At 53.0% G+C, this 14,234-nt stretch overlaps 1 protein-coding gene across 4 annotated transcripts in view; it reads right to left on the bottom strand.

Moving 5' to 3' along the window:
* CARD11 (caspase recruitment domain family member 11) overlaps positions 1-14,234 on the bottom strand; it is a 113,030-nt gene that overhangs the window by 18,886 nt on the left and 79,910 nt on the right. For 3 of the 4 annotated variants that reach the window (XM_004268968.4, XM_033426690.2, XM_049699653.1), the window contains exons 3-11: positions 12,014-12,226; positions 10,369-10,506; positions 8,952-9,277; positions 5,939-6,118; positions 4,858-5,010; positions 4,271-4,396; positions 3,525-3,722; positions 1,472-1,648; positions 510-561 (exon numbers count right to left, since the gene is read on the bottom strand). In XM_004268968.4, the coding sequence (XP_004269016.2) occupies positions 510-561; positions 1,472-1,648; positions 3,525-3,722; positions 4,271-4,396; positions 4,858-5,010; positions 5,939-6,118; positions 8,952-9,277; positions 10,369-10,506; positions 12,014-12,226 (1,563 nt within the window). Of the gene's footprint in view, positions 1-509; positions 562-1,471; positions 1,649-3,524; positions 3,723-4,270; positions 4,397-4,857; positions 5,011-5,938; positions 6,119-8,951; positions 9,313-10,368; positions 10,507-12,013; positions 12,227-14,234 lie in introns of those variants that run through there. The other variant, XM_049699654.1, reaches the window with a different exon arrangement.

Here is a 14,234-nt window from a genome sequence, read left to right as displayed (position 1 = left end):
CATTCCACCTCCTCACCGATGGCCCTGCCCGAGTACCTGGGCTCTGGAAGCATCTACGTGGACCTGCCAGCACCTGGCACACAGTGGGTGCCCGGTGTACCCAGGCAAACCCTCGCTAGCCAGCTGTCGCTCCAGAGTGGCGCTTAGGAGGAGTGAGAGGAATTCTGGGGACAGTGTGTCTCGGAGAACCCGGGGTTGAGGGGTGAACTGGTGGCCTCCCACGCCGGGCACTGCCTGCCCGGAAGTCTGGGAGGGAGGCCAAGTATCGGGGCTCCAGACGGACCCACGGGGAGAGGACCTCAGATGTGACGTTTCCGTGGTCGGGGCTCCCGCCCTCTCTGATGACAGCGAACAGTAATCACCATCTGGACACCCTGTCGCCCCGGGGCCCCAGGGCCCCCGAGACCCCTCCCGGGTTAACCTTGCAGGATCGACGCCTATGATGGGAGAAACAGATGGACCGAGAGTCAGAGTGACAGACAGGAGAGGGATCCGGGCATCTCACTAACCTTGAAAATCTGATGTTCGCTTCAGGCTGATGGGGGATTTGGCTCTCTGCAGCTGAAAGAGGGGAGGGGAAGCAAGGAGACAGAGGACACAAATCAAACAAGGCCTGAGACACACGTCACCGGCGCTAAGGCAAGAAAGAAACTGAGGCGAGCCCACGCCGCCCTCGTCACGTGGCTGCAGGAACCACGGAGGGCACAGGATACCCCACGGCCGTGGCCCCCCGGCCCAGCGCAGGCAGCCGCTGGTACAGACACGCTCACCCCACGGGAGGCGCTGCCACGTGGCTCGGATGGTACAAGGGCCGAGAGTGGAGGTGGGGTGGTACTGTGCCGCTGAGCAGAACTGGCGACACGGCACGGGGGAGTTTTCAGGAACAGACGAGGCTTTGGGGCAGCTGCCCCGGCCACCCCGGCATTAGGTGCTGGCGGGTCCAGGCCGGCCTCCGAGGTGCTGCCCTAGGCCTTCCCGCTCCCTGTGTGCGAGGGCGGGGAGAGCAGAGGCCCCGCCAGGCCCCGCGTGTGAGACCATCTCATTCACTCAGTCCCATTCATTCATTCCTCAGCTGATGGAGCGCGCTAGAGACAGAGCAAAGCAGATAGGATGAGTGCTGCAACTCCAGCTCCATCACGAGCCACTGACGTCGGGAAACACGCGATAGGCGCTCAATACCTATTCGCTGAATAAACAAGTGAATTTGGAGCTCGTGCTTATATCATTCTCTCTCCTCTCTCTTAACTTGTACTCCATTCGTAGGAGATGAAAGAATTCGCCGGAACAAACAAGTAAGAAGCACAAAGCTGGCACGGTTTCCGTTCACAGGGCTGACGGCGGTCAAGTCGCATCAGGGGTCTGAGACCCGCCCCAGGACCACGTGAGGCCCTGCTGCCTCCTCCCCCGCGTGCAGGGGGCCCCCAGCGCCCCGGTCCCCACCCCCGGCGCCTCCCGGGCTGCGTGCGAGCACCTGGATGCCTTTCAGGTTCATCCTGCGCTTGGGCGGGTGGTAGGGCAGGAAGTAGCGGCTGTCCTCTGGCGAATCCTCTGAGGTTGAAGAATCGTCAGCCTCCTGACCGTTGGTCCTGGGGCTGGTGTCCCCAAAGTTCTGAGAGATGATGGTCACTGGCAGGTTCCTGGGCAAACTCTGGAGACGAGGGGAGGCCGTGTCCGTGACGGGGCACGGAGGAGCTGCCGCCACGCGCAGGAACAAGCTCTAATGGAGCTATCACTCCCTCGGGCCCCAGGCTTGAAGCTCGGACGGCCTCCTCCTCTTTCCTGACCCCCGCGTCCACCCCGATGCCAAGACCTACCACGCTAGCTCCACTCTCCTCCTCACAAGACCCCCGCCCCCATCTCCCTCCCGCCGGGGCCCTGGCGCAGACCCTCGCGCTGTGCTCTTTACAGTAGAGGGACTGCCTCCCAGATGGTCTTGGCCCCTTATCTGATACACCACCATCAGATCCACAATTTCAGGCCCTAGGCCTAAGCTACAAATATAAGAAATGTTGCTGAATGACTGGATAATGATAACAACAGTGCCAGGTACTGTCCTAAGTAATTTATAGCCATTATCTGAAGCTGAGGTGCAAGGATATTACGTAACTTCTGGTTGGTCCCCTCAAAGCCACGTAACACCCTCATGCTACGTTGCCTCCAAACCCAAAGCTTTTGGCCTTACTTCCCGCACAAAATCCTTCACGTCCAAGAATAACTCACGACCGAGCTCCTTAGACGACGGGCCCACTCGGCTCCCTCCTGCTACCCGCTCCAGCCCACCTCCTGCCTGTCCCCGCCTCCCGCTCCATGGATGACAGACCTGCCAAGCGCGGCCTGCCGACGGCATGCCATGGGTGTCACGCCTCCAGGCCTTTGCTCGTGGTGTCCCTGTGGGCTGGAATACAGCCCCATCTTTCCTCACCTAGCCAGGCGCCGTCACAGCTTTCGTTCATAAATTCAGCAGATGCTCCCCGAGGGTCCACCCTGTGCCTGGCCCTATGCTACACGCTGGACAAACAGAGGGGCCTACACGGAGCTGCTGCGTCATTACAAACTGTGGGAAACGCGCAAAAGTTGAGGGCATAACACAGAGGCTCCTGGTTTCCATCAGGAACCGGTGAAGGCCTAGCTGAGGAAGTTGACACTTCAGCCAACCCCAGAAGGGGGTCAGAACTTGGCCAGGTGAAGTCCGGGGACAGCGTTCCAAATGGCGGTCCCGAGGCTGGCCTCTCCTGTAGGGAGTCTTTCCCGGAACCCTGACAGAATGGAGGCCTCCTCCCTGGGCGCCTACAGCGCCCCTTCAACGCGTAATTTACAACACTTGCGTTGAAATGTCACGCTCCTGGATCTGCGTCCAGCACTAGATCTGAGTCCTCTGGGTGAGGGGCTGGGAGGGTGGGTCCGATCCTGGTTTCCCTGGGTGACTGACTAGCGATGCCCTCGGGGAAGTTACTCAGCTGCTTGTGTCTGGATTCTACCCTTGGCCAAGGAAGACAGCGATCTTACTGTCCTGGCGGGCAGTCCTGCGGCACAGAGGGCACTTAGCACGGTACCTGCAGACACAGGCACCCAAGCCCACAGCTACGAGAGTGATAGTATCATCTACCTGCCTGCATCACGGCATCGCTCACTTCGGAGCGCCTGGGGCCCCGCGGTGACACGTGCCTGAACTTCAGATCGAGATAAACGACGGTTTCCTTACAGGCCCTACTGACTTTAATGGGAGCAGGGCGTCTTACACCCGATGACCATCCGGAGGGGTTTAAGGACACCCAGTGGCAGGCTAACGGCCGACAGAGGTCCCCTGAGGAGGAGCTGCGGTTCTAACACGGGAGTGACTTGCCCGAGATCACCCGGCCAGCAAGCAGCCCGGCCAGGCTTTCGTCCTGCCTCTTCTAGCTTCAAAATGAGCGGCTTCTACTCATGACGACCCAGACACACGGCGGCTCAGGGGCACGGCTGCTCTGGGCGTGGGAGGGAAGGGTGTGCTTCCTCGCGGGAGCGCGCGCGCCCGGCAGCCCCACCTGCTCGAGGCCGCCACTGTCCCTGGAGAGGCGCCGGAGTTTGCTCTCCAGGTTCACGATGCAGGCTTCCCGCCGGACCATCTCAATCCTCATCTCGTCGTTCTTCTCCTCCAGCTCGCGGATCTGTTTCCTGTACTTGTCCTTTTCGATTAAGCACTGGGAGTACTGGGTCTGCGCCTCGTCCCGGGAATGGAAGGCCTGCCCGGAGGAGGAGAGGGACGAGGCTGATTGGCTCTTTGCCCCGACGCTCCCAAGTCAGACCCAGACGCCCGCTCCCCAGCCCACGTGTCAGTCCCACGGCCTCTGGCCCTTTTCTGGACCCTGACCCCTGGGCGTTTCAGTCGATACCATCCTGAACAACACGTCACAGCCCCCGTCTATCCAGCCCCGGCTGTGTCTCTTGGAGCCCACCCTCCGCCCTAGCGAGCGGCACCATTATTATTATTCCCACTTCACAGACGAGGTCTCCAGGGAGTGGCAGCTCGCCTGCAGCCACGCGTCTGAAGAGTGACGGGGTCTGGACCTGGCCATCTTACTCTAAAGCCCGGGCCGCCGGGCTCCAGCTCAGGCCCCCATGCTATTCAAACGAACTGGGATAGAATTCATTTTGGGAACGGAAGCAGGAAAGATGGATTCACGAGTGATTCCGGCGGAGTTAATGACGCTGCCCCGGACAAAACCTCCTGCTGGACCCCACGGCCCGGAGCCCGCAGGCCTGCTGCGCAGCCGCCCCGGGCAGCCCGTACCTGGTCGCGCTCCCGCTCCACCTCCTCCAGCTGCAGCATGAGGGTGTTCATGCGGTGCTTGTACATCTCGCAGTCCTTCCCCAGGGTCGAGCACTTCAGCTGCAGGTCCTCCTTCTCCTCCAGGTACTGCGAGCACAGGGGGAGATCAACACATGCGTCAAGCGGTCATCAATCGGGGCCGAGAGCCGTTTTCTGGCTGCGTCTTCCCAGAGCCGGCCTGCCCCTCCCCACGGGCCTGACCGCGTGAGAGTCAGCTCTCTGACCAGAGGGGACCAAGGTAAAAGGCCAGTCCACCAACAGAGATTTGCTGTGGACCTACTACGTGCCAGGGAATGAGCGGGAGATAGGGTGGACGCCACGTGCGCCCTCCCGTGGCCTTCAGCCAGGGGGGAGACAGGTGCCGTGCTAACGCTTAGTAATTCACGAGCAACTGACGCACAGGGAATTTACACCAGGGGCCAGACCCGGTCCCTGGAAGAGAGTGTGGGCTCTGGAGGTTCCACTAACACACATCCGTGCTGTACAGGGGCTCCCGGCCCGAGGGTGCCAGCTGGGTGGGTGCTGCCCCGACCGCCCATGGGGCCCACCTTGTCCCTCAGTTCCTCCGCCTGGCGGACCTCCTCCTGCAGGTTGTAGATCTTGTTGACGAGCTCCTGCCGGTCCTCCAGGGCCTCCTTGCGGTCATGCTCCAGGATGTCCAGGATGGCCTTGTCCGAGTCCGGCAGGCTGCGCTTCCCGGCCTGGGCGGGCGGGGAGTGCGGAAGGGGGGGACGTTTAACGGGGCTGGGGGCAGGGGCCCGGGAAGGCGGCAGACAAAAGTGCCGGCGACACACTGGGCAAGCAGAAGGTTTTGTGCCAGGGAAGCAGAGAGAGGCAAGGGTCGCTGTCTCTCGGGGTCCCTAAGCAGCTTATCATTTACGAATTTTATCACCTGGAAAGCAGCATAAAGCCCACTTCCGCGCAGAAACATCCCAATGCCTGTCGTTCTGCCCCGGCTCTTATCAGAGCTCAGAGGAGCACTCGCTGCTGCTCCACACACTTCACAGGTGACAACAAAGAGAGGGCTGATCTGCCTTCCAGATGCCTCCTCCGAAATACCAATTAATCTCTCCGACTAAACCGGGACGCATCCTCTGCTCTGAACGAGAGCCTTCCACGCCAGGCAGCCAGTCCTGGGGGGCGGGGGGAATCATTCCGGAGGAAGGGGCGGGTGCCTTTTTTCTTCCCTGCGTATGTATTTGGGGCTATTATTCCTCCGTACCTACAGATGATTCTGTGATGGCAGGGGGGGAGGCTCTTGAAGTTTTAACAAATCACACAGAGCTGAGAGTTGAGTTTCTTGGAATCTTTAAGGCAAGAAGATTTCTCGGATGTACTTTTCTCACAGCGCCCAGGGCAGTGATTTTGTGTGAATGGCGATTTTCACAGAGTGGTTCAGCCAGGGGAACATCGCCACAAGTTTTATCTCACATAATGTCGTGCCTCTGAGAAGTGGGTGGTGTGGTCACCCCCGCTGACAGAGGAGGGACTAAGGTGCCCGAGGATGACATGAACTCTCTGTGGTCCTGCGGTCAGCAGGTGGTGGCTTTGGGACTCACACCCAGGCAGGCATGTCCGTCCCCGACCCTCCTCCTCCCTTGCGCCCACTGTGCCCGCACTGGCCCTCACCTGGATGATGGACTGCAGCTCCTGGATTTTGGTCTTCAGCATTTCATTCTCCCGCTCCAGCTCCAGAACTTGCTCCTTCTTGGGCCGGTTCTCGATGTCGTTCTTTAGTTTCAGCGACTGATTCCTCTCCAGCTTGCATTCCTCCTCCATCTTATTCAATCGGTGCTTGAGCTGGTCGATCTGAAACACCCACAGGGTGCCGAGGGGAGAACGCAGTTGACAGGAGACATTCAGAAAAGGCAGTGCCTCCCAGATCCTATTGGACTTCCAGCACGAGCTGTGTTCTGCCCCCCTCTCTCCTTCCTCCAGTTGGTGACAGAGAAGGCCTCAAAGAAACCTCTTCCAGTGAAACAAACCACCCCCTCCTTGTTGAGGAAGAGGGTCCTGATCCATTAATTTAGAACAGTTCTAAAGCAGTTACGTCCCCTGGAAGACTTCCTCAGGCAACTTTTGTGGAGCGGAACAGATTACAGACTAGGATAAAAGGCACCCAACCTGGCGTTTCCCTGAGGTATGTTATCCATTTTAAAGGTCTTTTAGGATGGGTTTCAAACTCTGATCCTCAGAAGTCAAGATTCCCTCAAGAACCCTCGTGTTATCGCAGGGAGCAAAGAGATGGGGAGGGGGGGGATCCGGGCCCCACCCTGACTTCACACCCCACAGTAGTTCTGCATATGCACAGGTTTTGGCCTCTTGTGTTTCACACAAGATTTTAGTTGAACAAATGGCATTGCTGCCACTGACAGGATCTCTGGCCTAAAGGACCTGCCCAGACCTAGTGTGTAAGAAAGAGTGGCTTCCTGGAGGAGGAGGCAGTTACTACCCCTGGAAATGGGACAACTTCTCCAGCTGTGCTGAGCTTCACCCAGGAGGCGAGTGTGAGGAACTGAGACCGGGAGGAAGCTTCTTAAACCTCCGTGACTTAGCCTGGCTGCTTCCCCAAACTGATCCGCCTTGGCCAAACACCTAGAAGAGGAAGATTGTTTTCAAGGTCTGCAAGGAGGAGGGTACCAAATGGGTGAGCGTCCTTTTTCAATTCTAGGCTTATGGGGGGAACATCTCAAGACATCTGGCAGGTGGAGGGTGACGGCTTCAGCAAGGAAGGACCTCGGCTGTACGTCCGTGGTCTGAGGGAAGGAACAAAGAGGCATGCAGGGAAGCAGCCTGGGCCTGAGAAATGGCCTAGGACTCAGCTGGCCAGATGTTCTTTCAAGTTCTAGATATGGTTTCTCACTGTTACTATATGGCCAGAAAAACATAAAACAGGAGAAAGTTCTAGGAGAGAAAGTTTTAAACCTCCGCCACAGGTTAACACCTCCAAATCCTAGATGAGACAGCACAGAAACCTTGCTTCCTGGTCACACACACACACACACACGCACGCACACAGTCCTCCTTAGAGTCTTGGAAGATGAACCCAAGTGACCTGTTCTGGGTCTAGATCCCCAGTCCCAACCAAGTGGACACAAAGTGTGTGCTTACTAGGTCAGCCATCTTGCCAAAGACGTATTTCAGCATCTCAGCCATCCTAGGGCGTAGGCATTATTTTCATTTCCATGTAACTGGCATTTACGAATGAGGAAACGGAGGCCAAGAACCCACTAAGCGGTAAAGCCAGAAGTCAGATTTGAAGTCAAAGCCAAAGGGTTTCAAAGCTCTTGCGTTTGCCTGCTATACCACCGACTCAACCACCTGAATTCTAGTGGACTGTTTACTGATCTGTCTGGTTCAACTAAATTGTAAGTGACCTGGGCACAAATCAGGTTATTTATGCCTATGTCCCCCGCAGTGCTTAGCACCGTGCCTTCCACATGGCAGGGGCTTCATAAATGTTCTGAGGGTCTATTTTCCACCCAGCAGCCAGAGTGATCTTTCTACATATAAATCAGTTGTCACTCGCAGCTCTCAATCCCTCAGTGGCTTCCATCACTACTGGAATAAATTCCAAGGTTCTTACCAAGCCCCCAGGATCTGGACCCTGGCCGTCTCCCATTTGCTCATTTGGCTCCAGCCCCACTGGCTCTCCTGCTGTTTGTCGAAAACACCAAGCATGGCCGCTACCTGGGGCCTTTGCACTTGCTCCTTGCTCTTCCCCTGAGACTTGCAGGGCTGGCTCCTCCCTCTCCTCAGATCTCTGCTCCTGTGTCTCCTTGTCAGGAACGCTTCCTGACCATCCTATTTAAAACAGCACCCCTCACTCACTATCCCTCAACTCTTTTCTCCCTCTTCTTAATAGCACTTATTACTACCAGCGATTGATGCATTTCTTTTCTGATTAGAATGTGAGCTCCACGACAGCAGGGCTTTGGTTTTGAGTTATGTATCCCTGGAGAAGAGGCTGGTGCAAGGCGGTGCACAATAAAAGGAATGAATGAGTTAAGCAATTCCCTTCTCCAGCTCCCTTTTGGAAGTAAACTCATTAATGACATCTACCATTTGGCTGCTGGACTGTTCACTGATAAGTGACTCTTCCACTGTGTCATGCTGCGCTTTGTGGATACAGCTGTGAAGGGCAGAGTCCTGGCCTCAAGGATCTCATGAATCCACGGGACAGGTGCTGTGCCCATCTCCTTGGGATTTTCCCGAGGGCCATAGAGCTGGGCAGGCCCCTGAATCCTCCATCTTCCCCCTCACCCAGCACGGGTGCAGTGCCCACGAGCTGGGCCCATGTGCGCATCTCTGGTTCACGTGCCTAGTGGGTCCTCGCTCCGGAGCAAGTGGGAAGCTCCACCGGGCCCAGGTGCGCAAGTCTGCACGTCCTGAGCAGGACGTCAAGCTCACGGGGTCTGTGCGCATGTGCACACATGCGCAGTGGATCTGGGCGCTAAACTGCGGCACCGAGCCTCGCTGGGTTGGCGTGCGCGTGCGCACAGTTGATCTAGGCTGCCGGAACTCCCGCGTCTTCCTTTCTCCCTCACCTGGCCAGGTGTTAAACCCTGCCCCTGCCTGCCTGGTGGCCTTCGCTTCCCACTCACTCACTTTGGCCCAGCAGCTCCCGCCACGTGCCCCTCACCTCGAGCTGGAGGTCCCGGCTCCGCATGACCGCCATGTTTTTCTCTTCGCTGAGCTGGGCGTAGCGCATGGCCAAGTTGTAGTTGTCATCCTTCACCTTGACCAGCTCGTCGTTGTAGCTGTCCCGCTCCTCCTTCATCTTGTAGTACCGGTCCCGGAAGGTCAGCAGCTCCACCTGTGTCAGCGTCAGCTGCTTCCTGTCGTCCTCCAGCTGTCGTGACTTGGCCAGCAGCTCACACCGCTGCAGGTCCTTGGCCTTCATCTGCTGCTGCAACTTGATGACCTCGTTCATCAGGAAGTGCGTGAGGCCCTCGTGGCCCTCCTCCACTGTGGAGAGGGGGGCACCCAGTCAGGCCTGAGGACTGGGGAGGGGAAGAAGGGGGTTCCAGACGTGGGGCAGGTGTCATTCGTTCACTCATTCACTCACCAACATTTTACTGAGCTCTTACTACCCATCAGGCACCGGGGATTCAGGGTGCGCAAGACAGCCTTGGTCCCGGTAGAGCTTATGTCTGGTAAGGGAGACAGACATCAAAAAAGCAAGTGATCACACGCAAATATAACTACAGAGCGAGAGGACTGTACAAAGTAAAGGTATGGGGGACTGTGAGAGTGTGTAACGGGGTGGGGGGGACCAGATCCAGCTGAGTGGACAGAGGCATTAGAGAAGGCTCCTGATGGATGGGCTCAGGTATTGAGGAGAGAAAACACATTTTAGGAAGGTGGAACAACATTGCCAAGGTCCTATGGGAAGGGAAGAGGAACCTGGCACATTTCAGAAACTGAAGGAAGACCAAAGTGGCTGGAGCTCAGAGAGAGGGAGAGGCAGAAAGGTGAGGCTGGGAGTATGATCAGGGGCTGGACCATGTAGGGTCCTTGTGGGCTGCACTGGGGTCTTCAGATGGCAACAATGGAAAGCCACTGAAAGGTTTTAAGTAGGGGAGGGTGACATGAGGAGTGGAGAACTCATTGGATCAGAGCAGGAATGGATATAAAGAGCTGATAGGGTTGCATGGGTCTTGACTAGGATAGGGGTGTATATGGAGAAAAGACAGATTTAAGAATATTTAGGAAGGAAAATTAAGATGACAAGATGACCACGGGCTCTGGTTCATGGGATACTGGCAGGAGGGTAGGCAAAGGAAAGGACAAGATGAAGAGGGTAGGGGGAGTTCCACCCCCCCAACACTCATGGGGGATGTTCAGTAAACACCCACTTCTCTTGATTCAGTTTGTTCCTCTGTGACCTACATTTCATCATCAGGCAGAAATAAGTGGTTGACAGTTCCTAAGTGCCACCGGGGCACTGTCCTGACGTCACAGATCCATAAGCTTAGAGCTGTCCCACCACTGGACACACACACACACACACACACCCCTCCCATCACAGTCCGAATGCTGCTGGTAAAGCCACTTACCCACAATGGTGGAGAATCTACGAGTGGGTTCCTTTCCAGTCACCAGTTTGTACAATTCTGGGTAGTAAAATTCCAGACTCTCCAAGAAGGCCACGTAGCCCCTCTGCCCCTTCGTATGTAGAATGTCCAGCAGTCGGCCTAGAGGAAAGGCCAAATCACTCGGTGGGCAGAAGCGTCCATGTCTCCAAATCCAGTCTTACACTGGCTCACATCCAGACAGTACACTCTTAAGAAGAGAGTCTCACCACATCCTGTCACTCCTGAGTTGTATCTTACAGTCCAGCTAATGTAAATCGAAGTGCCAGGCCCTCGGCAGGGACTGTGAGTGTTAGTTTCCTTTCTCCCAAAGACTGGTGGAACCAGAAGCAGCCATAGGAAACCAACAGTCTTAAAGAGCTTCCCAACTGACCAGGGCTAAAATTAACCACACAGGGTCTGTGATTGAAGGAGGACGGATGTACAGCAGTGGTTACGGAATAATATATGGTTCTCTGGGATTCAGACCAGGAAGATAAGTATTGGGGTGGGGAGCTAGGAAAAGTCCTAGGAAGCAGGAATAGCTCCATGTTCTTAGTCTGGGAACATTTTTAATCTAAGTGTAATTTCCTTGGCAGTTTTCAGTTTTTATCCTACTGGTTCCACTTATTGTCTACATTTCTCACCCCTTCCTTAAACGTTTTATTTTCAGCTGTTTCTTCCCTTGAGGTCCTAAAACTCAATCCTTCCCCTAGGGTAGACATAATAAATACATTTCATCTTGTGTCACCTGACTGTTTGTCACAGCCGCCCGGATTCTAAAGTTACATCCAGGCTCAGTAGGAAAACATGCTGGGATTAGTGATGTTTGTCAGGTATGCAAAAGAGAGTCATAGCATATGAGCTACTTATCACCAGTCATACCGTGGGCAAGTGAGTTTCAGACCTCTTCAACTGTGAACCACAGAAAGAGATGTATTTTACATTGTGACCGCATGCTTACACACAAAGACATACTTTGCTACAAACATATATGTGAATACACACACAGATGTATATGAAACCAAAACAGCATTCACAAACCACACTTACCACCTACCTTTAATGCATGTGGTAAAGTGTCATGGACCCCTAGGCGGTCTGGAAAAGCCTATGGACCCTTTACCAGAATAACATTTTCACACAGATAAAATGCACTGGATGACAAAGGGAATCCATCATAATAAGATACATGAACAAATATTAAATTTGTGACTCAGTAATAAATGGGCTTCTTTATCAATGCATCAAATAAGCCAATCTCTTGGCAGGTCTAATAACTACTATCATTTCAAGGGAAAGATGAGTATAAATGATATTTGGAAATCTGTAATAGCTGTAATGTGATAAGAAGATATCTGTAATGTTTACTGTTGACAAGGACACAAGTATTGCTAATCACTGTGATTTGTTGCCTACCTGCGTCCATAATTGAAGGGAACGCTAAGCCTTAGGTGGGTAAAATAAGGATGTAATTTCCCCCTGGCCAAGTTAATAGACCCTCTCTACCCATGGACAGTTTGGTGGGGGACCAGGGGTGGGGAGAGGTCCATGGACTCTAGTTAAACATCCCTGACTGAGAGAAATGTCATTTTGCTACAGCTAACTGTAAGTTATCTTCTGAGGTTACCTGCCCGGTTGATCTTGGACGGCAGCATGGGAGCATTAAGCACTTCATCTTCATCTTGTTCATCAATGACCTTGCACTGGCGCAGGTAGGGGGTGAGCTTGGCTGGGTTGATGTAGCGACTCAGCATGTGCCGGTTGCACTCCACATTCTCCCACAGGGCATCCTCTTCATCCTTCAGTGTCTGCATATAGTCATCCATCTCTGGCGCCCCTCCTTTTAGACATAAACCCCAACAAGGTTAATAAAAGAGCCTCACTGGAATAGCTCTATAAACTTTGGAGAGATCTCCAGTATCCACTGTTAGGTGAAAAAACAGTAGAGAAAAGCATATATATTCTACCTTTTTTTTTTTTGCGGTACGCGGGCCTCTCACTGCTGTGGCCTCTCCCGTTGCGGAGCACAGGCTCTGGACACGCAGGCTCAGCGGCCATGGCTCACGGGCCCAGCCGCTCTGCGGCATGTGGGATCTTCCCGGACTGGGGCACGAACCCACGTCCCCTGCATCGGCAGGCGGACCCCCAACCACTGCGCCACCAGGGAAGCCCCTATTCTACCTTTTATTTGAGAAAGGAAGGGATATGAATAGACATATATTTCTTTATGTACTAAACACAAACAATGGATGGATAAGCCATAAAATTAAAACAAAAATTATAGGGAGAGAAGGAGAATTTTGTAGTTGGAGTATATCCTTTCCTTCCAAGTTTTTGTATCTTACTAAGAATTTATATTTCCCAAAACAATATATGCTACACTTTTTGTTTCACAGTTTCACATAAGTGGCATCACACTATATGCTTTCCTGCTTCCTTTCTCAACTTGCTTTCTTCTCTCTGCATTTACTGAGATTTATCTAGGTTGATACATACAGACCTAATTCATTCATTTTTAAAAACAGCTTTGTTGAGCTATAATTCATGTACCATACAGTTCACCTTTTAAAAGTGTACAATTCAATGCTTTTTAGTATAATCACAGAGTTGTACAACCATCAGCACAATTAATTTTAGAACATTTTCATCACTCCCCAAAGAAACTTCATACCCTTCAGTAGTCACTCCCCTCCAATACCTGCTCCTCCAGCCTTAGGCAACCACTAATCTATCTTCTGTCTCTGTAGACTTGCCTGTTCTGGACGTTTCACTTAAATGGGATCGTACAACATGTGGTCTCTGGTGCCTGGCTTCTTTCAAGGTTCATCCATGTTGTATGTAGCATGTTTCAGTACTTTCTACTGAGGAATACTTTCTCATTGTATGGATATATCACATCTTGTTTATTCACCCATTGATGACTTTGGGTTGTTTGGTTATTACAAATTATGCTACCATGAAGATTCATGTACACGTTTTTTTGTCAACACGTTTTTATCTCCCTTGAGCAGATATGCAGAAATGGAACTGATGAGCCATAAGGTAACTCTATGTTTAACATTTTGAGGAACAGCTAAACTGTTTCCCAAAGTGGCTGCGCCATTTTACATTCCTGCTAGCGATGTATGAGGTCCTAATCTATTCCTGCTAGCGATGTATGAGGTCCTAATCTATTCCTGCTAGCGATGTATGAGGTCCTAATCTATTCCTGCTAGCGATGTATGAGGTCCTAATCTATTCCTGCTAGCGATGTATGAGGTCCTAATCTATTCCTGCTAGCGATGTATGAGGTCCTAATCTATTCCTGCTAGCGATGTATGAGGTCCTAATCTATTCCTGCTAGCGATGTATGAGGTCCTAATCTATTCCTGCTAGCGATGTATGAGGTCCTAATCTATTCCTGCTAGCGATGTATGAGGTCCTAATCTATTCCTGCTAGCGATGTATGAGGTCCTAATCTATTCCTGCTAGCGATGTATGAGGTCCTAATCTATTCCTGCTAGCGATGTATGAGGTTCTCATTGTCAACAATTATTCTTGTCCATCGTGTTTAGTACAGCCATCTGAATGGCTGGGAAGTGGTATTTCACTGTGGTTTCGATTTGTATTTCCCTACGAACTAATGACATTGAGCATCTTTTCATGTGCACATTGGCCATCTGTGCATGAGAAATGCCTCTTCAGATCCTCTGACCATTTTTAAATTGGACCTTTGTCTTTAATATGGAATTTTTATGTGTTCTGGATACAAGTCAGATATATGATTGGCACATATTTTCTCCTATTCCGTTGGTTACCTTTTCACTTTCTTAAAGGTATTATTTGTAGCACAAAAGTTTTTAATTTTG

Source organism: Orcinus orca, chromosome 16 (assembly GCF_937001465.1).
Source record: "Orcinus orca chromosome 16, mOrcOrc1.1, whole genome shotgun sequence".
Taxonomy (NCBI): Eukaryota; Metazoa; Chordata; class Mammalia; order Artiodactyla; family Delphinidae; genus Orcinus; species Orcinus orca.
This window is presented reverse-complemented; position numbering and strand designations above follow the sequence as displayed.